The sequence below is a fragment of the Chironomus tepperi genome, unplaced genomic scaffold (genome assembly GCF_022539635.2).
Source record: "Chironomus tepperi strain 1889 unplaced genomic scaffold, CSIRO-AGI_Ctep_v1 contig_81, whole genome shotgun sequence".
Taxonomy (NCBI): Eukaryota; Metazoa; Arthropoda; class Insecta; order Diptera; family Chironomidae; genus Chironomus; species Chironomus tepperi.
Window position 1 is genome coordinate 989,581 of NW_027226203.1, and position 27,289 is coordinate 1,016,869.

General features: G+C 33.5%; 3 protein-coding genes across 3 annotated transcripts; 2 read left to right on the top strand and 1 right to left on the bottom strand.

The window, feature by feature from the left end:
• Positions 1 to 1,647: 1,647 nt before the first annotated feature.
• Positions 1,648 to 11,973, bottom strand: LOC139085722 (tenascin-like). Its single transcript, XM_070633852.1, has 10 exons — positions 11,603 to 11,973; positions 11,492 to 11,534; positions 11,157 to 11,349; positions 10,819 to 10,945; positions 10,627 to 10,757; positions 10,099 to 10,144; positions 5,460 to 5,610; positions 3,160 to 4,277; positions 1,974 to 2,134; positions 1,648 to 1,775 (listed from the first exon to the last, which is right to left on the bottom strand). The coding sequence occupies exons 1-10, from the start codon at positions 11,932 to 11,934 to the stop codon at positions 1,696 to 1,698; spliced, it is 2,382 nt and encodes a 793-aa protein (XP_070489953.1). The 5' UTR covers positions 11,935 to 11,973; the 3' UTR covers positions 1,648 to 1,695.
• Positions 11,974 to 20,553: 8,580 nt separating this feature from the next.
• LOC139085676 (uncharacterized) lies at positions 20,554 to 24,041 on the top strand. The gene is made up of 3 exons (XM_070633789.1): positions 20,554 to 21,531; positions 22,683 to 22,909; positions 22,977 to 24,041. Exons 1-3 carry the CDS (start codon positions 21,325 to 21,327, stop codon positions 23,413 to 23,415), a joined length of 873 nt encoding a protein of 290 aa, XP_070489890.1. The 5' UTR covers positions 20,554 to 21,324; the 3' UTR covers positions 23,416 to 24,041.
• A 67-nt stretch (positions 24,042 to 24,108) lies between these two features.
• On the top strand, positions 24,109 to 27,148 carry LOC139085677 (uncharacterized). The gene is made up of 2 exons (XM_070633790.1): positions 24,109 to 24,362; positions 26,360 to 27,148. Exons 1-2 carry the CDS (start codon positions 24,168 to 24,170, stop codon positions 26,996 to 26,998), a joined length of 834 nt encoding a protein of 277 aa, XP_070489891.1. The 5' UTR covers positions 24,109 to 24,167; the 3' UTR covers positions 26,999 to 27,148.
• The last annotated feature ends 141 nt before the right edge of the window (positions 27,149 to 27,289 follow it).

The following is a 27,289-nucleotide window of genomic DNA, read 5'->3' on the forward strand; positions in this document are numbered from 1 at the left end:
AGGAATATTATAAGCAGTACACCGCCATAAATTAAAATTTGTGTAGGATCATCGAGAATTACAAGTTGAAAGTAGATAAGACATAAAACAAATGATCCATAAGAGAAATTAATGAGTAGAACGGATGAGAAAATTGATTCCAAGAGGTTACTTGCTTCTATTAATTTCATATGTTGATGTACGACTTGTTTAACATCATCAATTTGGACATTCGAATCGTTCAAGATGACTTTGAATTTTTTAGCGACAATATCGAAGTTCATTGATAAAATTATGATGAATGAGTACAGGATCCAATCACCAACGTATAATGCTGATGAGCTCAGGTAGGCATTGTACGTCATACAGGAACAAGCAATAATATAATTAATGCCAGTTGTGTGATCAAATGGAATCCAAATTTCAACACGAAAATATTTTGTGCCATTTTCCATGTAACTTTTGATGAAATCCAGGACAGCAAATGTTATGGTAAGAATGAGTAGTAATCCATACATGATTTCACGTTTGACTAACACTTTGTGATACTTTTTGACATTGTATAAGGCTTGTTCCTGACTAGTCTTTGGAAACACTTCATCTAGGTACTTTAAGAATTTTTGGAGCTTCTGTTTTCTACAGCATATCATAAAAAATCTACAAACTAAGAATATATTGTTACAAACATTTGGTATCGTCCGCAGCACTAATCTTGGATCATCTATGTGAAGAATCAAGTACATTCCATACAAAAACGTGAATGTAGACATTGAAAAGGCACAAAATCCAAAGTAAATTTTCCTTAAAAATTTCCTGACTTTTCTTCTTTTTCTAATGTCTTAATTGTTCCACTGAAATCCGGTCCATTCTAAAACACTTAATGGAATCTTGTAGAAGTCTTCTAGTGATAATACATCATGATTTATTCCAAATATTTTCAGGACACTCAAAGCTATAAGCGATATTTTTTTATTGTCCTGAATTCTACTAGCTGTGAACATTTTGAAAGCTTTTTATAGACTGAAAAATTTTATAAATTAATTTTAATATTTTTTAAAACATTGAAATATTTATGTCGCATGCTATCCGGAATTGGAGAATTGAGGAAGCCAAAGCTAACCAAATGACAAGTGTATACCAAATTCTTGTAATATTCCGTGATATCGTTAAATACACCACTGACGACCGAGCTATATGTCGCGATAACAACATTAAAGGATAAGGCAGTGTTGAATAACCTTTTCTTAATGCACAACTTGTTGATAAACTTCAATCAAAACCACATATCGTCCACCGTACGTGGCATTTCATATTGTTCTTGATATTTCCAGAAAGTTTTGGTGGCAAACAGGTTGCTTATCGCTGGGATAGAGTAAAAACCTACCCAAAGCACCTTATCTGAAAGGTGGCAACTCCACACTCAGGCTGGGGATAATAAATTTCACAACCGAACAGTTCCCAAACGAACTTACACAAAGATAGCAACCTAGCTATAGGACAAAATTAACAACGAAGATCCAACGCAAAAGACAATGCTACCCAGAAGATACATGATATATCGAGTCATATATCGAGGACAACTAACTGGAAAATCAAAAATAACACCTGAATATAAAGCTATAGAGTAGAATAGGAAAAAAAAACCAAATTTTTCTAAAGAATTTATTATTTAAATTACAGTAAGTACAATAATTAAAATTCCTAAAACTAATCTCATCAAATATTAAACTCGGTTACTTGAACTGAAGCCTGTCGATCTTGTTGTTTTGTAAAATATACACAATTGGCCGATTGTTCTATATATGATATAAATATAGATATATAATTAGATACAAATAGTAAGGTATCAATAATAGATGTAATTATGCCTTTGGGGAAATTTTGAAAATTTGAAGAAGAATTTTAGTTCTATTTATGGAAGTGCCAATCATAGAAATCCAAAGAATCTAGAGAATTTTCCTTCAAATTTTCTCAGCTTTTCCCCACCCACTCACCTTTCTGCTGAACAAAGTATATCTGTTTAGGAAACACATAACTGTACAGCACATAAAACGCTAAGAGTATGCAGATGAGAAGAAATGCTATTGATGATAAGACCACTATAAGTACTGTAGAAATTTCCGGCTCGTCTGATTTTTCTGCTAACAATACATGCCTGCATATGATAAAAAATAATTGAGAAATTTTTAAAATTTTTTATACTCTTTTAAAAAACTTTTGCTTTCATTGTTTGGGATTTTCACAGTGTTGTTATCTTAGTTCTTGGAAATATTGATAATAGTTCTACATTTGATAAAGTTTACATGAATATCATGAAAGAGAGAGAGACTTATTCCGAATAAGACATGTCGATTCTTTGTTATCGATCTATGTTCTGGCAACCAGAAGGTGAAACATTGGCAAGATGACGGGTTCAATCCGAATACAGCACTAAGTCAGATCCAACACCAGTTTAATTCTGCACAAGACCTTTGTAACACTAACGAAGTACCTGGTTCGAATTAAACTCGGCACAAGGATGACGTGACTCTGATTTGGTCTAGAATCCGGATTAAATTTGGTCCCAGACCGGCGTGACTGTGACTTAGTGTCGGGTTCGCTTTAAACTCGACACCAGGCTGATGGAACTCTGACTAGTTCTGGATCCGGATTAAACTCGGCGCCTGACCAACGAGACTCTGACTTGGTGCAGGATTCGGATTAATCCCGGTACTTGCTTGGCTTGACTTTAATTTGGTATAGGATTCGGATTAAACCCGACATTTGGTATGTTTAGCTATGGCATGTTTTGATGGAAAAACTGATAAGTGATATTCGGATTAAAAATTCCTAGGTTATATTCCTAGGTTTAGAAAAGGATGCTAGAGGACTCATTAACTCATGCTAACAGTAGTTTTTGAAGGATAGATCCAACTGCAAATGTTTCTTTCATGTGAAAATAAATCCACATGATCTTCAGTCAATGAATTAAGTTAGGAATTAAGCATAGCTTAACACCAAATCGTTAGGTAACTACAATCAGGTCTGTTACAATCAAACACCCTTAATGGACGTTGCCACCTCAAATCAAAGACTTTCTTAATTTCAATTGAATGTAAGATTACAAAACATTACCAACACTGAAATCATACATCCTCAACACAATTCTTCCAAAAAAGCACAAAAAATAATTATTTTTACCTTGTTGACTCCTCGAAAATGTCACTTATTGTCATTTCCTCCTCCGTCGTTGTTTCCAGCATTGTTGTTGTTTCAACTTTTGTCGTTTCTGTCACCACCTCCGTAGTTATCTCCATCATTGTACTTGTTGACATTTCGGTTGTCAAGTCATCTCCAAAATTATTAAAATCAAAATTCTCAACACAATCATCGTGAAGCCACATGTATCCTTCACTGCAATTCTTTATGCATTCATTGTCAGCTATCATATAAAAATTATCATGGCAAATGCATCCGTCGGCTGTACAAATTCCATTTATGCATGGTGGATTGCACATCGCAACACATGTACAATTGCGATTATCCAAAAATTTATAACCAGGATGGCATTCACAAATATTTGGTCCTATACAATCACCATTAATGCAATCATGTCCATCTTCAAATGAGCATATTGGTATGCATGTGGACGTTTCGATTGATAATTTATAATCTGATGGACATACGCATTGATCCTCTAAACATTTGCCATTAATGCACTTTTTATGGCATATTTTAGAGCATTTACCATTATACATTTCATATCCATAATTGCATATGCATGTTGCATTTTTATTACAGCTTCCATTTGTGCATGTACGACGACAATCTTTAAGATCCTTGATCACATTTGCCTCAAAACATTCGTTAGGTATTAAATATTTCTTGAAGTTATCATGACAGTGACAAACGTTAGGCTTTATGCAGTCACCATTAATACATGGTGGATTACAATGCGGCACACAAGTTCCATTTGAGTTCTTCTCATATCCTTCATTGCATACACAAATATTTGGACCAGCACATACACCATTTCGACAATTATCGCATACCGGCTCACATTCAAATTCTGAAATTTGCTTAAATCCTTCATGGCATTGACACTTATTGGGTGCATAGCAATAAGCATTGATACAGTCAAAATCTTCTTCAGTAAATGAACAGATTGGATCGCAATGTGTCTCATTGACTTTCTTATAGTCTCGTTTGCATGTACAATGATTTGGTTCTGAGCATTCCATATTAGTACCACATGGATGATCACATGTTGGCATGCAGTTGTAGTCGCTGACTTTGTGGTAGCCGGTATTGCACTCGCACTAAAATTGTAAAAATAATGGTGATGAAAAAGGAAGATTTGGAGATTTTTATTTTATGTGTGATTAGTTTTTGGGCTGTTAGGACAAAGTTTGCTGTTGCATAAAGGAGAGATGCCTGAGCTGTAGACGGACTCCAATGATGTGAAGTGGAGGGCCTTTTTGGACTTTTGGAATCCTGACTCCCAGAGTCAAAGATCTGGTTAGGGATAGATATCTTTGTGAATAGCTCATGCAGTGCCTGAACAGATATGCACCTTGCTGATGAATATGTTCACAAAATTGAGTATGCTCATCTTGATTGGTATATTGTGTTAGATCATTATCATTATCAGCTAGGGTTTTAAGGACTTTGCGTAGACAGATTAGCAGAGTTGCAAAATAGGTTCCAGTAAAACGCAAAAACCATACAAATTCTTGATGATTTGTATTATTTTGAAGGAAAAACTATATAAATTATTAAGAATTTTTACGGTTTTCGCCTGTCATAGGCACCTGTTTTGCAACTCTGCAGTATAAGACTTGATTTAGAGCAGGAAACAATAGAGCCCATTTTAGATTTCAACTGAGAGAGATAATGAATCACAGCTGATCTGTATGGCCAGCGAAGCAAGAAGATTGAGGGTTTCTACTCAGATCAATAGCTCGAAAGGTCCATGATGTAGAAATGGCTGAAATTCGGCCAGAGGACAGCGTGACTCTGACATCAGGTCAGATTCGATGAAATCCGGCCTGATCACAGAGTTAAGCTGACATTAATATAATTTGAATATTTGGACTTTCCGGGTAAGCAGATTTGATCATTTCTGAGAATTCAATTATCTCAAATTTAACTTTTACAACGGAAATGCAAGCTAAATATAACTGTAAACATTTATTAAATGCACAAGATTCCATTCACTTAAATATTTTTCATAGACATTTTTCCAATAAACTTTGAAAATATAGTTGGCAATTTTCATAATAAAGCCACTTTGACACAATGTTTACATTCCAATTAGTTTGCTGTAAATCTCACAAATGAATCAATAAAATGCACGGAAAAAATCAATGAATGAACAATTTTCCTTCCTATTTTTTTCACGCTGGCACACACAAAGGCAATAAAAACAGCAAATAATGCCAGCTGTCATTCAGCTGTGAGAAAGAACTGAGTCTCATAAATTTATTGAACTGTATACTCACCGTATTATTTCCAATACAATAACTATTCACACAATTTACTCTCCCACAATCGGGTTCACATTTATTGAATTTCTTGATGAAGCCCTTACAACATCCTTGAATGCTTTTGTTGATCCAGTAAGGTGTTGATAAATTTGTTACGACTAATTGTCTGGGAAATGAATGAACGAAAAAATTAAAAATTGTTTATTTTTAAAAAGGGAATTTAATTTGGTTGTAAAATTGTACTGTAAATCATTCTTCAAAATTTGTAACCTTCAGACATATGCCGACTTGTTTTGGCTACATTATAAACAATGAGTTTATGAACTGAATGAACTTAGATCTTGTTGGGTTACCTGATGACGCTACGGATTGTTTGCAAAATTGAGTCAGTGGATAGGGAAAGTTTTGAAATAAAGCGAAAGGAACCAAAATGAATTTTAAAGGGCTTTAGAATGGCTGTTAAGTAGAGTTTAGTGTCATTTTCTGATTTAAGTCTCAGTAGTCAATTTGTCAGTTTATAATTCGGACTAAGAATTTATTAAAATTTAATCGAAAATTAGCCACAAAGCTACCACAAAATTGCATAACTTAGTAAGCTACAAATTTAAAGTGACTCCATTTCGGAGACAACTTTACTGATGTTCGAGCTCTACTAAAAGTGTCTGCAAGAACTTTTGTAAACTAGATATTCCAAAATATTTAGTGTGCAATACAGGAACGTTTCTAGGGAAGGTTTATTAGGTAATCTATTTAAGGCACAAAACTCTTCAATTTAGAAGGGTTTTTAGGAAATCTTAACCGATTTCTGGTTATGAACCTTGTACTGTATGACTAAATAAAGTTTAATTTAGTGACAATGGAAGAGATTTGGTCAAGCTCCAAATAAAAACAAAGCTTTTGATTCCCGATTTTCGTGTTCCATCACATTAATATCTCTAATGACGGAAATATTCCAAATGCTTTTCATAAATTCAACCATTTTTGAATGTGACACATTTTCAAAATACACCAGATTCTGTTTTAACAATTGGTTAAGTGTGAATAGTTGGTTTAAAAATTCTGAGTAATTCATTAGTTTCAGCCTTCGTTAGCCGTTAAATTTAGTAATTCATCACATCAATTTTCAGTGTCTTATGCAAGTCTAATGTTATACAGAACTCGAAAGTATTATCTCTTAATTGTATTATAATTTTGATAATTCTGTTGCAAATCATTATTTTGACCCATATGTTGAACTTTATAAGCATAAAATCATTCATCCTAAAGAGAACGAGTTAAATAGCGACAATTTTTCACACAAACTTCCTTAAATCATTAAAATTATTTTGATGTCTGCAAATTTATTTCAATTTAGTGTCTAATATGTTGTTTCCATACTTCGTTGGCCGTGAACAGATCAACTGTGATCCATGACCTCTCATAGATGACACCCAAAGCTGGCTCAATCGCTGGCTTCTGCCTAGTAATTACCAATACTGTCTCTATCGACAGCTTCCATCCAGTAGAATAATCACAAAATCCTCAAAAATAAGGCATTAACTTACGGTATAATGATCTCACAAACTCCAAAATCCAATGCAAATGCATAATTTCGAATATGAACCAAGAAGATTAAAATAATACTAAAAATTTTCGTCTTCATCCTATGAAATAAAATTCATTAAATTAAGAATACTACAGTTTAACTATCGAACATCTCGCAAGAAACTGAAAAGCTGAACATTTTTTTGTTGTATTCAATTTTGAGATTTTTAACTTTAAATCCGAGAGAAAATGCGGAGAGAAAAAAAAATGTTAAAGAGAAATTAATTCTATTTTAACAATATTAAGTTCCAGAGATGAATAAAGTCATAAATAAATGACAGCTGATAATTGAGTTGACTCATGAGTCGTCTCTGTATTCATGTCCAACAATGTCTCTATGTTGTAATTTCTTATCAACTTTTTCATCCGCTTTCATTTGTTGTGATTTTATTTTTATTTCCAGTTCCATTTTTAAACAGAACAGCATTAATGACAAATCATTTAGAACTGATTCTTTTTGGTCTGGTATGTTTGGATCTCACTTGTGATGTGGGAATGAAGTTAATTGCTATTTTTTGGATAATTTCTTCTCTGTCTGTGAATGAATTCGTGTTATGGACGTGAAAACGATTGGGTTTGTATGGTAAATAAACTTCATGGGGTTTTATAATTTGTTGCTTGTTATGTCTGTTGGATTTGAGTATTGCGAACTTTTCGGAGAATTTACAGGAATATTCTAAATAGGATAGAATACTTCCCGGAATATTCTTTGTTAGGTTTATGATTCAGGTGCTAAAATCATCAAATTTTCTGGAAAAATTAACCAAATTACTAAGAATCGTCAGAAATGCTGCAGATTGAGTAAATGCAAATATCTATTTCGAGTGGTCCAAAAATACAAGCTGCGAAAAAGTGGCAATGATCAATGGTCAAAGGACCAAAAATACGTTATACCCAGGCAAAATCAAGATAAAATCAAGCTAATGCCATGTTGTCTAAACTGTGTTACTCGGCAAACTAATGTGACATCGACTTTTTCATTAAATGTCATGAACTGTAAACCGTATGCTGTTTTGATCGTGATCTCCCAAAGTGTGTCGTAGCACAAAAAGGTTTGGACAACAATGAGTTAATGACTATCTAAATATCACAAATTGGTTAAAAGAATGAAAATCAGGCTCCAGATCGGCATATGCAACTCTGAGTTAGATTCAGATTCTGTTTGAATCAGAAACTATCTTGGAGTCAGACCAATTTGTTGCCAAATTTTGTAACCTACCTGCACTCGTGTAGCATAGACAGTTGCTTAAGAAGTATGAATGAATGGTGCTTAAGCACATGCTCTCATTATGCTATTGTGAGATATCCAAGACAAACTGCATGTTGTGTAGTTTTCAGTATAACACTGCAGAGAAATGGCCAAAATCCAGACCAAAACCTAAGTAATTTTAATCTGATGATTTTTAACAAATTCTACGCCGTGTGCTTTCGGGAACAGGTCAGTTAATAAATACAAAATCGACTTATTTCGGGTACATTTGGTCTAATTTTAACGTATTTTATTCACACATGTGTCAAATAATTTCATCAAAAACTTCAAAAGACCCCCAAACAGAACTACATATCCCACGTTAAAAAGTACCTTAAATACAAAAAATTCTACATCACATTCATATTTAATGAGCTCTTATTCCAGTAAAAAAAAGGTTAATTTCTTCTCATCCAAACAAAAATCTTCGTGATTTCATTCAATTTCGTAAATGAGCAACAAAAAAAAATTAATGACTTTTTAGATGAAACAAAATAGCAAATCAGTTCGCATTCTATAAGACGAAATGAAAATGAAAATGAAAACTCAATTTTCTCTCGGTTTACAGAAATAAATCAAATCGTATATCCGAAAGAGCTTAAAATTTAATTTTTGAAGGTCGACTGGATCAAAGGTAATATGGGTTAGTTATTGATAGACATTATGTGGGTCGGAAGTTACACTCGAGTGACATCAGGTAAATGATGAATTATCGTGGGCAAATCTTAAACTTTAGTCAAAATGTCAGCTGAAAAAAGTTTGAAATTTGACTTGCTTTCGTCATAATTCTCAAGTTGTAATTGACAACAAGGCACGCAAATTCCTTTACTACGTAAGAAAATAATCTTAATTGATTCCCATCCATAAACTTATTAATTGCTCTCGATGTAACATCAAAAAAATGTAAATAAAAATTTCATTATCATAACAAAAAAGTCAAATATTAATTCCACGAGAGGCTGTAAAATATCAATCAACAAGTTTGAAGTTGAATGTATGGCAATAACGGCCGAAAGGAAGCAGAATTCTGAATGAAATTGATACTTTATGGAAGTTTTGTCAGAATTTTTTGGAATTTAAGATTTTAACGAACTTTTCATGCTTGAATTCAATGAATTTTAGAATTTCAAGTTGTAACGAACTTTTTAAATTTGAATTTTGACCAACTTTTGAAATTTGAAATTTAACGAACTTTTGAATTTTGAACTGTAAAGAACTTTAAAACTTGAGTTTTGACGAATTTTTGAAATTTGAAATTTAACGAAATTTTGAATTTTGAACTGTAACGAACTTTTCAAATTTGAATTTTCAAGAACTTTTGGAATTCAAATTTTTGGAATTTGAAATTTGAATTTTGAACTTTTAAATTTTAACGAACAATAAAAAATTTGAATTTTAACGAACATTATAAATTTGAATTTTGACAACAATGTAACAAAAATTTAAATATTTTCAATACTAAAATTAAACCAGCTTCAATCTAAACTCAGTCTAAAAAAAAATCTGACAAATCTCCCCTTACATCTCAAGATAGTTTGAAAAGAAAAACAGAACACTGTTTATTTAATAATGTTTGACCATCTGACATAGGTCTGAATATTTTCTTTCTTTCTTCTTCATTCACATCTTCATAATATTTACACTTACAGCCAAAAAGAAGAAGGAAGAAAATCGACTACGAAATGATTAGAAAATGATTGCGAGTCATGTGTAGTTTAATTAAACTTCTTTTATTGATCTTTTTTTTTCTCCTTCCAATCGATGACACGAGATGTCAAACATTCGTGATGTGCGTGGATTTAGATACAAAAATTTTAGTACTTGATACACTTATTACCACTCTTGAATCTTCGATCTTTGACGTAGCCTGAAAGCAGAGATAAAAATTAGTGAGAATTGTTTGTTTATTTCGAAATATGAAGCGCATTTTGAGGTTAATTATTTATAAAGTGAAAATCTGTTGGTTTTATGATGAATTAGGGTATGGAATCAGTTGTAATGAACGCTTGCCATCATATAGTCACTGAATATGGCAAAATAGTTGACTATCAATGCTTATTCGTGAATTAAACTCAAAAAAACTTTTTGAGGTGAGAAATTTTTTGGAATTTTCAAAAATTCAAATCTTCAAAAAGCCGTTAAAAACTATTATTCCACAATAAGTTATTATTTCAAATTTCAAGATAACAGCAATTAAAATTCAATCCCAAAAGCAAAAATCTTGACTTTTTTTCAATATCATCTAAAAATCATGTGCTACCCAACAGCATCTATTACTCTTATAATTTTGTTCAACTCTATAAATAATTCCTATTAAAAATTTTTTAAGTAAAAATAGCAACAACAAACCAGAGTAACATAAACACATATTCGGACCAGAACATATGCCATTTTCACATGTTGGATTACACGTGGGAACACATCGAGTCGAGTCAGTCGCGTCCTTGACATAGCCTTTATTGCACGTACATTGATTTGGTCTATAAAAATAATAAATAAAATGAGAAAAAATTTCATGGAATTTTTGTGACATCAACAGACCCTGTGCATTGGCCGTTCAAGCATTTTTGATCGCACTTTGGTGAACAGAATTTACGGTTTGGTTCGGGTGTGTAGCCGGGATTGCAGTTGCAGGTTTTGTCGGGATTGCAGACTCCGTTTTCACAGCCTAGAAAAGTAAATTTAAACGGTTAAAAAATTTTTGGATTTTAAGGTTTAAAATAAATTTGAATTTCAACGGTAATTTAATTTTTGAATTTTTAACGGTAATTTAATTTTTGAATTTTTAACGGTAATTTAATTTTTGAATTTTTAACGGTAATTAAAATTTTGAATTTTTAACGGTCAAAAATTGTTGAATTTGAGTTTTAAGCACTTACCAACTGGACACATAGCTTTACATTCACCAGCCTCAGTCCTAACATAATCAGGATAACAAGTGCATGTTTCAGGTTCCGTACATACTCCATTTACGCACCCCTTACTGCAAATCGGAAAACATTTTCTAAAAATATGCTTACTTCGCTGATAGCCGTCACAGCAAGTTTGAATACGCGATAAGGTCGGGTCAGACTTAATAAATAATAAAAAAATGTACAAATTAATGTGAAATGGAAGTAAAAAAGTTTTTTTGTGGCTTTTTTGCGTCAGGTTGCTTGTTCTGTGTCAATTAATTTTAATTTACAGGAATTGGATTGAGGTAATTTTAACTTACACCATTACCATGAGCATCAACGTTGTTTGTAAGCGATGCGGTCCTTATTTTTAAAAATAAACAAATTAAAAATTATGAAATTTTTATTCAACATCCTCTTCCACAACTTACGGCACTTCCTTTACACAAATTCCACTCGGCATTGAGCTCAATGTCTTGTTAATAAATTTATCCAATGCTGCCTTTGATACATTTGATGGTCTTGGTGGAATCGGAATCGGAATCGGAATACTTTGATTTTTTTGCTCATACCCATGGTCATGTTCCGACATATTGAGTTGTGGATATACATTTTTATATCTCCAATCATCACCACGCTCAATGTCTTGCAAATGTTGTGTTGAATTTATCAAATGAGTCACGTCAACATATTGACAGCTGACTAAACTGATTGCGAGAAATGCTAAGCCGATTAATGACTTTGAATCCATTCCGATTGACATTGAAATGAAAACTGGATGGGAGAGTTTGAGATGTTTTTTGTAGTTTCTAGCTTTTACTGATTATGCTATTTTTTTTGCTGAGATTCTGATGAAATTGAGAATTTAGTGGAAATGACTTAATTAAGTTGATTATGAGATTTTTTTTTGATTATGTAGGGAAAGTGGGAATGCAGGCATGAGACGCATTTTTTGGTTCAAAATTGATTAGGGATTCTTTGAGTAGGTCTTACTGCAAAGCAAAATCCCGAGCGTAACAAGTCAGTTTACCGTATTTTTCCGGTTGCTTAGTTTCTGTGCTGTCCGGGTAGACTTCTGATACCTACTTACTTCACTGGTCTACATATCATTTGTGATCCATGACTTACTTAGATGCTCACTTGAAACTAGACCTATCGCTGGCTGCTGCATGAGAATTTATAATACTAAATTGAAATACGGTCTTTGTCAACAAATTCTTTCCATGAATTATTTTGTTGTCCTTGTGAACTTTTGCTTTAGTTCAGTCCTTTGAAACCAGTCTGATTTAATATATTATATTAAGTCTGATTTTATATATGCAAAAAGTACGAGAACCGCTAAAGTATTCTTGGAGAGAGGCTGTTGATAGAGACAGTAAAGCATTTGTATATGTAGGTAATTAACAAAGGATAGTCAGTGATAAAGCCAGTTATAGACGCCAACTGATAAAGACTGTTGACCACAGATGATCGGTATGGCCAACGAAGAAAGCAAGTAAGTTAGTTAATTCGCTAAGCCAACCCTGAAATGCTCGAAGTACTGTGATAGCTGATTTTGATCCATATTTTCGTCAAAAAATGCGATTCACTGCATTGTGCTGCTTTGGTATTCCAGAAAGTTCCTGAATATATCTTCAAATCTTTTAAATTGAACTCCATTCTCAAAAAACACGTAACTAAAGCTTTATATAATTCTATTTGTAATGTTTAATACTTAGAATGATCAGAACTTAAACCATAACCATTCATTCATGATGCAATTTTCCTAAAATACTAATAAGTGATTACATTTTATTATAAAGCTGATGCAAGATGAGTAAAGTGTGTGGGAATCTAATTACAAATTTGCAAACCATTAAAATACATAACAGAAATTCGATATATACGTTACAAAACATGAATGATGAATTGATCGTAAGTAATACATACTCTTAATATTACGTATACACCAATACACACACAATCTGTCGTTAAGATACGTAATTGTTTATGGTCATAATTGATATTTAGATATCTATTAATTTTATGAATTATTTTTGTTGTTGCCATATGGAATTTGGAGTGAATCAGACAGGTCTGAGACTGTCTGTCGATTTAAAATCCTTAATTCTCCTTAAAAAGGTAATTAAATTTTGGAATTAAATGGTATTTTCTAAGAGATTTGAATATTTTTGGACATTTGTGAATGAACTATTACTGCTTAAATTTAGATGTTATTTATATATTATTGACATTGATACTTACATATGATAGGCATCATATTTTGTTCTTGCTATTTTGTTGCTTTTGGAGACGATAGATTTCCACCTCTGCACATTGCATGGCGTAGGATATATCAATTCTATTTACATACCTAACCATCCCAAATACCACAAGTTTGTTAATCGATCCAAAATAAGGCACCAGACTGACGTGACTCTGACATGCTGCTGGATTTAAATTGAATCTAGCACCAAGCTTGAGTCACACTGGTCTAAGTCTAGAATTTTGACGCGATTTGTGCTATTCGGATACGATTTGTGCTATTCGGACACGATTTGTGCATCGTGAATCGCACAAATTGATTTGACATGGCTAGAACAGCGAAAAAGCACAGCAACTTTCACAGGAATTAAATCCGGGTCATTAGGATCGATTGGTCGAAATTACGTCACAACTTCATTGCTTGGCTATTGCTGGTTTTTCGCTGTTTTTCAAAGAATTAGGAAACCTAATGAATGACCTCCCATTAAAGTAGTCTTTAAGTCTGATTGCATATGGTAAAAGAGCACGGGATTGATTAAAGAATTCTTGGAAGTGACTGTTGATAGAGACAGAGAATAATTTGGTATTGGCTAATGGCAGCCAGCGACAGAGCCAGTTTTAGATGCCAACTGAGAGAGGCCATAGATAACATATGATCTGCCTGTCATCAAAGTAAGAAAGTAGTCAAATGAATCTACACGACAGCTTATCCCTTCCATGCATTAAGATCCTAAATCTACAGACAGTCCTACGAAGTATAAACCCAGCAATTAATTTTAAAATCTTGTTCATTTTGTTTACAACTAATTAAAAATTCTCAATAATTTCATCCATCTCAATTAATGAGTAAAACAGAGATGATCAAATGACTTTTTACTCAATTTCAATTGATTCCAGCTGAGAACAGAAAAATTAATTAAGAGAGTTGAAAAATTGATTTTCAATAAAATTCATTATGAGGCAAGAAATTATCGATCGAGTGTCAATAATCACCCAATTAATTAAATTATCTCAAAACCCAGACAAGATTAATCCATTCCAACAGAATTGTTTAATAAACGGCACAAAAGAAAATTTTCCTCACGCTTTCGTCACTTTTTCTCTCTTTTGACGCAATGAATTACGTTGTGTGCATGTTTGCTTCTGATCTCAGATGTTTTGTTATCAATTATAATTAATGTTTTGTGTTAACAAAAGAGAAAACAAATGCTTTTTTTTGTGAATACTACGGAAATTGCGAATGAAAAAGAATCAGAATGCAGGATGTGGGTGGTGAATTATTGTTTATTTCGGTAATTTTATTGAGTTGGATTGAGGGTGAGTTTTTGCGTTATGATATGACATTTGGAAATTTGAACATGCAAATTTAAGTATCCTAATTCAAGAATGAGAAGCATCCAAAATTGCATGCTCATTTAAGTGAGTATATTCATAGAGATTTTCGTGGTGCCATCCTTAACAGGCAAATAGCATGCTCTTGAATGCTTGGTCACCTTAAATATACTAGAAGAGCTGTTCGTGAGTGCTACTCTCAGCTGATCCTACTCTTTAGTGTATGCTGCTTGCCTTCTAGGGTATGACATTAGTTTAACAAGGTTTTGACGTGAACACTGTCAAAATTCGTCTGTTTTAAAACTTAACCACAAAATTGTCAAAATATGCAACAATCCCTAACAAGCAATGAGACCGCTTTTGGGTCTAGTTGTGGACTATTTCTGAACTATTAAAGCATGATCTTTGCCTGTAAGGATCAGCTTCAAATTAAGTACAATCAGTCCTTCAATTTCGCAATCCTTTGATTCCTTTCAAGACTTATTTGTCGTCAATATATCACTCCACTGATAGAGGACATGGATCACATTTGATCTATTTGATCAACGAAGTAAGTAAGCAAGTGTACCTTTTCCGCTAGACAAATTCACAAAAACTCAAAATTCCCAACTCACACTGATCTTCAAGACATCAGAACTCAGCAAAAACATCAAACAAAGTATTCCTTCCTCAATCGATCATCAAAACACAAAACATTGTGCCATATTCACAGTCGTTTCAAATTCACTATCTTATTTGTAAACATTTGAATAGCCATGCTTGCTTGTTTCATTTTCATTCAACTTGTTTACAATAGAAAAGAAGCGCGTCATATGAAAACTGAAGGTAATGTGATTATCATTGAGCTGAATTACTTCAAAAAAATTTTATGGGCCTGTACATTGTACATATAAGATAATTTTTAAGATAGAAATGTGTCAAGTCACTATGTTGTGTCAATGAGAGGCTGGAATATTTACTAAGTTTATTGTGATTGTGTTGGGGGAATTGCTTATCAGTTTCTTGAAATTAATTGACGTAATCTAATAATAACTGCTGAAAACTATTATTTGTCAGTATTGGAAGTGATTATTTGGGGATCATCTGAGGGACATTTGTGTATGTAGGGGACATATGGAACAATTATGTAAAAGTAACTTAAAACTTGTGTTGGTTCCTGTTTATTGGCAATTTTTCAGGTAAAGAAAATTGCTAAAAAATGTTAGAAAATTGTACTTCAACCAGGGGGAAGATTACTTGGCGTGAAACGTATACGCCAAAAATTTCACATCCGTGGCGTGAAATTTCACGCCATTTCACGCCATTTCACGCCGTTTCACGCCACTTTCACGCCATTTCACGCCAGCGTCGTGAAATTTCACACCAATTTTTTTTATTTTTAAAATCGACTTTTCCAATGGTTTTTCGTCTTTAAATTGGTTTTTAAGTTGATTTTCACCCTAAGTAAGAGAACCGATCTGAAATTCGGTTTTCTCAGGGGTCAGAGATCCAAGTCACTAATGTCGGCGGCTAAATATTTGCATACTTTTATGATAGTTCCTTGGAAATGACTTGAATCTTTCTGGATCTTGCTTTAATGTTGGCAAAATGTCTTTGACCGCACTGGATCTTGTTTTTTAGTTCGTAAAAGTGATTTTGACCTTACAGGATCTTGATTTTAGTTCGCGGAAGTGACTTTGATCTTACTGGATCTCGGTTTTTGTTTGTATAAATGACTTTGGACTTACTGGACTTTGTTTTTAGTCACTTATACGAACTAAAAACAAGATCCAGTTAGGTCATAGTTACTTTCCCTATCAAATAACAAGACCCAGTAAGGTTAAAGTCTTTTCCACGAACTAAAAACAAGATCCAGTTAGGTCAAAGTCACTTTCACGACCTAAAATCAAGATCCAGTAAGGTTAAAGTCTTTTCCACGAACTAAAAACAAGATCCAGTTAGGTCAAAGTCACTTTCACGAACTAAAATCAAGATCCAGTAAGGTAAAAGTTACTTTCCCTATCAAATAACAAGATCCAGTAAGGTCAAAGCCACTTCCACGACCTAAAATCAAGATCCAGTAAGGTTAAAGTCACTTCCACGAACTAAAATCAAGATCCAGTAAGGTTAAAGTCACTTTCACGAACTAAAATCAAGATCCAGTAAGGTTAAAGTCACTTCCACGAACTAAAATCAAGATCCAGTAAGGTTAAAGTCTTTTCCACGAACTAAAAACAAGATCCAGTTAGGTCAAAGTCACTTTCACGAACTAAAATCAAGATCCAGTAAGGTAAAAGTTACTTTCCCTATCAAATAACAAGATCCAGTAAGGTCAAAGCCACTTCCACGACCTAAAATCAAGATCCAGTAAGGTAAAAGTTACTTTCCCTATCAAATAACAAGATCCAGTAAGGTCAAAGCCACTTCCACGAACTAAAAACAAGATCCAGTTAGGTCAAAGTCACTTTCACGAACTAAAATCAAGATCCAGTAAGGTAAAAGTTACTTTCCCTATCAAATAACAAGATCCAGTAAGGTTAAAGTCACTTCCACGAACTAAAATCAAGATCCAGTAAGGTAAAAGTTACTTTCCCTATCAAATAACAAGATCCAGTAAGGTCAAAGCCACTTCCACGAACTAAAAACAAGATCCAGTTAGGTCAAAGTCACTTTCACGAACTAAAATCAAGATCCAGTAAGGTAAAAGTTACTTTCCCTATCAAATAACAAGATCCAGTAAGGTTAAAGTCACTTCCACGAACTAAAATCAAGATCCAGTAAGGTTAAAGTCACTTCCACGAAGTAAAATCAAGATTCAGTTAGGTCAAAGTCATTTCCAGAATAAACTGTGTCGTGAAATTTCACGCCATTTCACGTGTATGTGAAGTACGTCGGTCCATGTTCGAATTTCGAACTGAAACTTCGCATGTTTAAAGACACTTTTACGACACTTTTCGACAACAAATTAGTTTTTTTCGACACCCCGTAGTTTTCGAGATATGGAGTGGTCAATTTTGGGCAAAAAGGCAGGCGTACTTCACGTTTTAAGTCGGTCTTTTTTCTAAATAACAATTATTACTGACATGTTATATATCAAAATAATAGTAAATTTTACGACTATTTTCGACACGTAAACAGAATTTTAATAGGATGTCCTGTTGCAGAGTTATGGCCTGTCAAGTGACTAGGCAGACTCACAAGGTCCACTCAGAACATTTTTTATCGACACTTTTCGACAGAATTTTTAATTAACTTCTGTTATTACTTTTCTATTGTAATTTGATCTAATAAATCCATATCCGAAGAGATTTTCAAAATTCGATTATTAGTTGTCGAGATATGGCTTAGTAAGTTCTGATTAATACATCACACCGACGTACCAAAAAATTTTTAGGAAGCTTTTTTTTTGAGCTGCCGCTCAAAAATCTTAATTCAAAAGTTTTTCAATAATTTATATGATTAAGGATATTAAAATATATTTATGACTAAGCGGTGTAAGTCAAATTTCGGAAAATTTTGTTTTAGCGAGCCCTATACCCCTAAAGACCCCCTTTTGGGTACGCCCCTAGACTTAGACACTAATTTTTAAGTGTTATTTTACATTCATAAGTATTTTAAATTTTCCGATTTATAATTTTTCTGTTCAAAATTAATTTTCTAAAATTTTTCAAAATAATTTGTTGAAAATTGAGATTTGAATCTCAGTTGTTATTGTTATTTTTGGGCACAATTGGCAAAAATTATCTCAGGTAATTCTTGTTTTCAAACTATTACAAGAAAAATCAAAACTGTAATTCCATTTTTTCTAAATATTATTTTGTTTAAAAAAAAGCAAAGTTTGAAGATTGTCAAATTAGGATTGATTTGTTAATTATTTTTCATTTTTGTAAAAATGAATAAAAAATTTTTTTCCTCAGACAAATTTTCAAATTTTGCACAAAAATAACAATAACAACTGAGATTCAAATCTCAATTTTCAACAAATTATTTTGAAAAATTTTAGAAAATTAATTTTGAACAGAAAAATTATAAATCGGAAAATTTAAAATACTTATGAATGTAAAATAACACTTAAAAATTAGTGTCTAAGTCTAGGGGCGTACCCAGAAGGGGTCTTTAGGGGTATAGGGCTCGCTAAAACAAAATTTTCCGAAATTTGACTTACACCGCTTAGTCATAAATATATTTTAATATCCTTAATCATATAAGTTATTGAAAAACTTTTGAATTAAGATTTTTGAGCGGCAGCTCAAAAAAAAAAAGCTTCTTAAAAATTTCTTGGTACGTCGGTGTGATGTATTAATCAGAACTTACTAAGCCATATCTCGACAACTAATAATCGAATTTTGAAAATCTCTTCGGATATGGATTTATTAGATCAAATTACAATAGAAAAGTAATAACAGAAGTTAATTAAAAATTCTGTCGAAAAGTGTCGATAAAAATGTTCTGAGTGGACCTTGTGAGTCTGCCTAGTCACTTGACAGGCCATAACTCTGCAACAGGACATCCTATTAAAATTCTGTTTACGTGTCGAAAATAGTCGTAAAATTTACTATTATTTTGATATATAACATGTCAGTAATAATTGTTATTTAGAAAAAAGACCGACTTAAAACGTGAAGTACGCCTGCCTTTTTGCCCAAAATTGACCACTCCATATCTCGAAAACTACGGGGTGTCGAAAAAAACTAATTTGTTGTCGAAAAGTGTCGTAAAAGTGTCTTTAAACATGCGAAGTTTCAGTTCGAAATTCGAACATGGACCGACGTACTTCACACACACCATTTCACGCCAATTTTGTGAAATTCACGCCATTTCACGCCATTTCACGTCATTTCACGCCATCGGCGTGAAATTTCACACTGCTGGCGGGAAATGACGTATAATTTTCACGCCAAGTAATCTTCCCCCTGACTTCAACCCACTTATTTGTATTTTAAGAACGAACAATTGCTTCTGTAAGTCACTTTACTGCAAAAACAACTCAATAAAGTAACCAAACCATCATCATTGTCATCATGATAATGCCAAAATATTGTCATGGTGTTGGCAACTTATGGTAGGCTTTTATTGTACTTAGGGTAGGCCCTAGTGATGGGCAACCAAAGTAAACTACTGCTTGATACTCTTCCCGACCAGCACGATGCAATGAACTTCATTTTTGGACACAAAAATTAATCAATATCAGCCATTACCGAATACTTACTGACTTATTTTTTGGAACCATGCTCCGATTTGGAGCCTAGGATGTTGGACTCTGTTACTGGCTGTATCATAAAGCTTGTACAAATTCTCAGTTTTGACATCAAATTTGCGTCTCACCCCCAGCTGTAATACTATTCCATTTTCGATGTGTGTGACCAACTCAGCCATATTGCAATTACCGTATACCCTCAGGGAAACAACACGTCTTGCAGTTGACTCGACGACAAAGTGGTGCCATATCGAACATACTATACTGATCGGACTGATAACTTAAAGTAAATAATCTAGTCGTCTACTTAGAAAACTACACTCCTCTAAAGTGCAAATATGTAAGCAAAGCTAACTTAGAGGCCTGTTCACTTATTAAGTAAAGGATCGAGTGTTTTGTTATGCCTCAAATTATCAGAAGTTTTTGTTGCTACCCACCACGGTGAAAATGTGGCAGTATACTTAGAACCAAAAGGCAGTCACATGGCAAATACAGTTGTTTTCGTCAAGTGCCTGCTGGTTCTAAATATACTGTCGCCTCGTCGATGTGGTGGTAACATTTCAATATTCCAATATGTGCCGATCGGGTAGGAAAGAGGGAGTTTATTTTCTCGTTACGGATTAAGTGAACAGCCCTTCATCACCCCACTCCACACTTTGTCCTCCAATACCAATTATTCCACGCAATTACAGAAAACAATCATTGTCATTATCATTATTATCAACGACTTCTCGCTTGGTTTTTGAGTTTATTATTAGGCTATAGATTAAATAAAATAAAGTCCAAGGTCATCGACTGGAGAGTTTGATTCTAAAATTCATTGCCTTTTGCATTCACAACACACCTTTAAAATCGTTATCTGAGAAAACAGTGCCAACAAACAAAATATCAAGGAACAAGACATAGACATTCAAAAAATTAATATCGCAGTAAACATTCAAAAATATTTGTGAAAATATCTCAAAGGAAAGCCGGAAATTGGCAGAAAATTCTCATCACATCCAAGTCGCAGTACTGACCTTCCACATTCGAAAATCGTCATTAGTAGGCCAAGATAAGTTCCTTCCTATTTATTTTCATTCCTCTATGTTTACAAAAAATTTTAATTCTTACGCAAAAATAAGTCTTTACATACTTTTTTGTTGTGTCTCTCACATGTGGGCATGTATACATCCACACATTCATAAGTTATGCCTTCTGCGAGCGAAAATTGTCTGAGTATTAAGTCGTGTATGAGAAACAAATAGAATCGACTGTTCTTTATTGTTTGGCGAATTGCTTGTTAGTTCGTATAGTTTTTTAAAAATACTCGCATCACTTGCCATTACTACACAAAAGTCCAGAGTGGAAGCAACGCGGTTCTTCAAAAAGCAAAAAAATTATTAAAATTCTAAAATAAAAATGGAATGTGATAAATTAGTTGAAATACCCGCAAATGACTGGATTGAGTTACGCGACATATTCTTACTGAATTGGCCGGACAATCATGTAGCATGGCATACGATAAATAATTATGTAAATTGGCATCGAAAACAGTCTTATATACGGGACTTAAAAATTTATAGTTTAAACAATTCGTGGCGGAGTGATGGAACTTATGTTGTGGTTGTGAGTAAAATAAGCATTAGAAGTTGTTGTGACTGGAATGGAATTGATTTTTGGACTAAAGCGCATATTCCCACGTTTAAGTTGATTTCTGTGAAAAACATGTTATTGTAAACTGCTTAATGTGAAGTTTGTTATTGAAATTGATTGTGTATTTATCTTCTGGGGTCGATCGTAAATGACGTCTGTTGACAATTGACTAAAATCGTGATTTTTTGGACTCTTATTGACCTCAGCATCAACATATTCCGAAAAATTCAAGCAAATTACTGGCCCAGTCCTAAAAATCATAGACATCACTTGCTTTGGATGTCTTGTTATAACTTTAAAAAAATAATATTTTCGATGTTTTGTTTATAAACAAAACTTATTGTTGATTCATGATTTTTTGGCTATTTTGATAAGTTCGAAATGAGAACGTATGCAGTTTGCGGCTTTTAGCGGACTTTGACTCGATAATTCAACTTGTTTTTGTTTTTAAAAACTATTAAAAAATTTGTTTTTAAAAAGGTGATTCATTTATATTTACCTGATATCGAAAGCAGTGCTGTTTGGTCAAGGTATGGCTGCTTTGTAGGACATTCAAGTATTTTGCCAGAATTAGCCTTAAGTTCCACTAGAAATTTTCAAATTATCCAAACACGGGACTGTGCATTTGGTAAAGCATGGGATTAAGCACTGGACTAAGTACGAGACTGAGCATTGGATCAAGCACGGGACCGAGTAATGGACCAAGCATTCGACCATGCATGAGATCGAGCAGTTGACCAAGCACGGGACCGAGCATTTGACCAAACACGGTACCGAGCATTAGACTAAGCATGGAACCGAGCATTTGACCAAGTACGGGACTGAGTATTGGACCAATCACGGTACCGAGCAATGGACCGAGCATTTGACTAAGCACGAGATCGAGACTTAGGCCAAGTACGGGACTGAGAACTGGACCAAGCACGTTACCGAACAATGGATTGAGCATCGAACCAATCCCGGGACCGAGACTAAAAGAGATTCTTAGAAGTCTCAGTTTTAGAAACAAAAACTCTTACTTGTCTTGAACTTTTTAGTCCAAAAATATCTTATTCCACAATACCAATCATTCTATACACCTTAACTTACAAAAATAACCTTGACCATACCTTAAACATTTCCAGGATCGATATCAATTATTCATCTATTCCTTACAATTATCAAACGACAAATTAAAACGAGCATTAAGCCTTATAGACTGGACAAACGGATACTTGATTAGCTCATTTTTAAGACGTCATCGATCAGCTGTTTTGGACATAATTAGTAGTAAAAAATTAAAGGTTGAGGCTGATAGTCTCACGTTTTTGTACTACTTGTCCAAAGAGGAAGTAAAAACCAAACATTTGGTGTAAGTTCATGTCATGCGATCGCATGTATTGAGTCACTAATTAGCATTCATTCTCTTTATCCAACAGTGCACCGAATGACATCACACTCAAGCCTTTGTCCGCAGATGATGCCGATTATGTGAATAATGAATGGCCGAATAAATGCAGTGGATCTGACTTTCTTGTTAAAAGACTCATCGAATGGAATCCGAACATCGGTGCCTTTGATGAGAACAATGAACTTATGGGATGGTGTCTGAGATTACAATCCGGTCCACTCGGTGCTTTGCAAGTTAACAAAAAATTTATGCGACGTGGCGTCGGCAGCCTTTGTGTACTTTCAATGTGTAAAATACTTGCCAACATGAATTTAGATACATTCGCTCTGGTCAATGAACTCAATTTTAACTCACAAAATATGTTTGTAAAGCTTGGATTTAAACATATAGATGACGCATACTGGCTGAGAACAAAGCCGACAAATGGTGGTAAAACAAAATGGATTGATCAAGAGATTTATTACTAGCTACTTGTTTTATAATTAAGGAAGAGGGGTCGATTGTAAATGACGTAAATTGTTGAAGTTGGGGTTTGGAGTTGGATTGATGATGATCTACATTTAGTCTTAATTTTGGGAACATAGGGTATATATCTGGAATATACCAGTGTTGTATCATTGAGGGTTATCCCTGGACTAGTTGTAGAGTTGGAATGAACCATTAATCCAGCTTCTGGATCTTTATTGATATCAATTGTTGAAGTTGGGGTTTGGGGCTGGATTTTTGACGTTCTGATCTACTTTTAGACTAGATATTGGTACATAGGGTGTATATCTGGAATATACCAGTGTTGTATCCTTAAGGGTAACACCTGGACTAGCTGTAGAGTTGACATCAATCATAAATCAAGCTTCTGTATCTCTGCGACGCTTTAAAACCAATTTATCAATATTTTGCAACAGAAGAGTCAAGTACGGACCAAAAAATCAATTACTCCATAGTACGTCATTTATGAACGACCCCCTTTAGATTAGATAAAAGAAAATTACTTGCACTTTGTTTGCATTTTATAAATTAATTTTTTCTTTTTTTTTTGCGGAAGCAAAATTCACTGCTGTAACGATAATAAAATAACTATATTTTCATAAAATGATTTCAATGTCATGTTCATTTCTACTTCTCTTTCTGTTTCTCTTTTACTTGCCATACCTCGTCGCTCTCTCATTCTCTTCTTAGACAAACAATAAGCCTTTAGTGTGTTGCAAGTCGCGTCAAAAGAATGAAGGAAATTTCGCTCGATAATCTTCAAAAATTCGAGGACATTTTTAATGAGGATCGTGAAAAGCATATGGTGATATTACTGACTATAAAGACATTCGTCTATCGTTTCGAGAAATTTCCTGAATTGAGGAACAAAGCAAAATTATTTGCATTGTCCGATGACTGGATGAATGATGGATATTTCTTTATGATTGTAAGTTATTCTTTGTAGAACTGGATTTTATGGGCTGTATTAATTATTTTTCATTTACATGACGTCCATTTGACATTTTTTTGCAAATTAATGAGAATTAATGTTTTGCTGACTAGGAAATGGAAAATTATTGATTAATAACGTACATAGCTTACCGGGATTTCTGAGTATTAACCTATCATTCATGACCTTTTACAATGTGTTATGCATGAATGAAATTGTGACTTTTTTCGGAGAATTCATTTTCTTTGGCAAGAGAAAATAGCGCGGAAATTTTCCGGGTTCATTTGACTAGCTGTCAGCTGACGTTTGAGGCTTTGTTGAGCAATTAGTAACGGAAGGATTTGTAGTTTTTGCTGTATTTTATAGCTAATTTGACAACTTATGTACATATGATAAGTCGATTACTTAATTACTTACTTCGTTGTACATAACAATTGTAGTCCATGATCATCTTCAGATCTCGCCTGAATCTTGTTCTAAGGCTGATTCACGTTTGTCAATTTCCAATACCAAATACAATACTGTTTCTATCGAATTTTTTGATTAAATCAGTTAATCTATCCAAATTCTGCATCAGCAAGTGTGACTCTGGTAAAATATCAGCACCATGTAGAGTCACGCCGGTTTGGGAACGGATTATTGATTTTTTAACCAATTTGTGTTATTTGCAATATCAAATAAAAAACATCAACAAATTTATAGTTTTGTCAACAAAATTCCTAGAATTCCTAAACTTAAAGCATTCATGCTATACAAAACTTCCTATTTACATTCTATTTTCTACCGGCTAACTCATTGCAATTCAATTCCAAATTCCAACATTTTGTTTATAAAAAGAAACTAACAACTTCATACAAAACAAAGTGTCGGATATCACTTACTCAAAACAATTCCATAAATAAACAATCTCAACTCGACACATTTCTTATTTCGCCTTAATTCTTTAAAATTTTGCAAACTGTGATCAGTTTTGAGCAAGCAAAAATGAAAAATTTGTTGAGGTAGCTACGAATCCACATAATTTTTCAATTGACAAAAATTCTATTTTTGGCCTTAAATATGCGTGAAAAAGATTGTGACAGCTATGTGTCGCTTATATGAGTCTTTAAAATATAGGTCAAACAGAAGTTTGAGAGCCAAAAATGCTGGGATGAAAAGAATTTTTTATAGAACAATTTGAGGGGGTCTGTTCAGTTGTTAGGTAACGAGTGTCGATTCTCGGGAGTGTCGATTCTATCCATATAAAAATCTCAACCTTCTACAAAACCTTTCGCCTCATTCTTAAAAGCGTCAAGTAATAAGTGAACGACCTTTAAGATAATTTTTGATAAGAAAATTTTGGAACGTTAAACAAAGAAGCTTCAATACAGTAAAGCAGTGCTGGACAACCTTTTATTTTTTACGGCACACCTTAGTGGTATGCCTTAACCATGACCGCTGCCAATATAGGGTTCATGGCATTTCAGATCATTTCTATCGGCACATTAGTGTGCTGCGACACAAAGGTTGCCCATCACTGCAGTAAAGGAATAAGTCTGGATGTATTTCTGAGTTTTTGACATCACATTCTGGATATTCACACATTTCAAGAGGTATAACATAATCGCTAGGGATCACTACATCTTCGGAAACATAGAAAAGTCATCAAAATGACGAACAGGTTTCCTGACAACCCCGTGACGACTGCTTTTGTCTTATTATGACACCTTAAAAATAAAATTTGTTACCAACTGCCTCAATATTATCATCAACAGTCTATTTAATCTGTCATATCAACTTTATTATCACATTATCTTATCCATATATTTTAAAAGAACTATAAAGAAAATCATTCCTGTACTTAAACTTAATCACTTAAAATCCTTTATATTTACAACCCATATTTACTGATTATAAAGCTAAAACACATGCAATTGCAGTATGGCCTTCAGTCTTGCAATTTTCTCTCATTATCTAATAAAATTCTCAATTTTTTCTCTTTTTCTCCACAAAAGTTTGTAGTCTGGAATGAGCACTTTGTTTTCTTCGATTCCATTCATGACTCAACAGATGTTTTGAAAAATGCGTTACGATCCTTGGACTACAATAACTTAATTCTGTTATTTGCAGTCAGAAATGTCTTTCATAACATGATTTGTGAGTTACGGGATGAACTTGGCATCAAGATGCATGTTGATGCAGACACAGCATGTTTTCATCTTCCTATGGCTGAATCATTAGCATTAGAATATGAAGTTCCACCAAATTTTCATGTCAAGGAACTAACAGAAGAAAATGTTGAACAAATCAATTCCATTTGGCCACATCGATCGGAAGGATCTGAAAGCTTTGTTTCATATTCCATAAAATATCACTTGAATGTTGGAGTCTATGACGATGACAATAATCTTGCAGCATGGTGTCTTCGCTATGATAATGGAGCCTTGGGTGTTCTGCAAACTGATCCAAAATATTTACGAAAAGGACTTGGAAGTGTTGCTGTTAAAAGCTTTTCGAAGAAGATTGCAGAGGAATTTCAATGTGACAATATTGCGCTTGTTGTGCATGGAAATGAAAAGTCGATGAATTTGTTTACTAAGTTGGGATTCAAGAACTTGGGATCGCACACTTGGTATAATTTGATAAAGGAGTAGGATTTTTGAGCACAGAACAAGCATATCCTGAATTTTGCAAAGTATTTTTGATAAGTTTGTTAAATTTTGACTTCATTCCTGCCTTTTAGTAACCAAAAAGTAGATAAAATCAAATTAAAATGTTAACGGTTTTTTAAAATTCAAAATATTCAAGGGTTATCAACTATGAAATAAATTAATAACAAAAGCTTAGTTTTAAGCCCTTTTGGTAAATAAAAATAATTCAGTTCAAAATATTAGTAAATTTAAGGATTTAAGCCAAATAATTTGTGAGTTAACTCCACTTATTCC

Bases quoted from the DNA above. Each gene is read 5' to 3' on its own strand.
- LOC139085722 (XM_070633852.1), bottom strand. From the start codon at position 11,934: ATGTCAATCGGAATGGATTCAAAGTCATTAATCGGCTTAGCATTTCTC. The intron at 10,946-11,156 runs GTAAGTGCTTAA...TTACTTTTCTAG, and splicing joins TAAAGCTATGTGTCCAGTTG to GCTGTGAAAACGGAGTCTGC. The intron at 4,278-5,459 runs GTGAGTATACAG...TTACAATTTTAG, and splicing joins ATTGTATTGGAAATAATACG to TGCGAGTGCAATACCGGCTA.
- LOC139085677 (XM_070633790.1), top strand. From the start codon at position 24,168: ATGAAGGAAATTTCGCTCGATAATCTTCAAAAATTCGAGGACATTTTT. The intron at 24,363-26,359 runs GTAAGTTATTCT...TCTCCACAAAAG, and splicing joins ATGGATATTTCTTTATGATT to TTTGTAGTCTGGAATGAGCA.
- LOC139085676 (XM_070633789.1), top strand. From the start codon at position 21,325: ATGGAATGTGATAAATTAGTTGAAATACCCGCAAATGACTGGATTGAG. The intron at 21,532-22,682 runs GTGAGTAAAATA...AAACATTTCCAG, and splicing joins ATGGAACTTATGTTGTGGTT to GATCGATATCAATTATTCAT. The intron at 22,910-22,976 runs GTAAGTTCATGT...TTTATCCAACAG, and splicing joins GTAAAAACCAAACATTTGGT to TGCACCGAATGACATCACAC.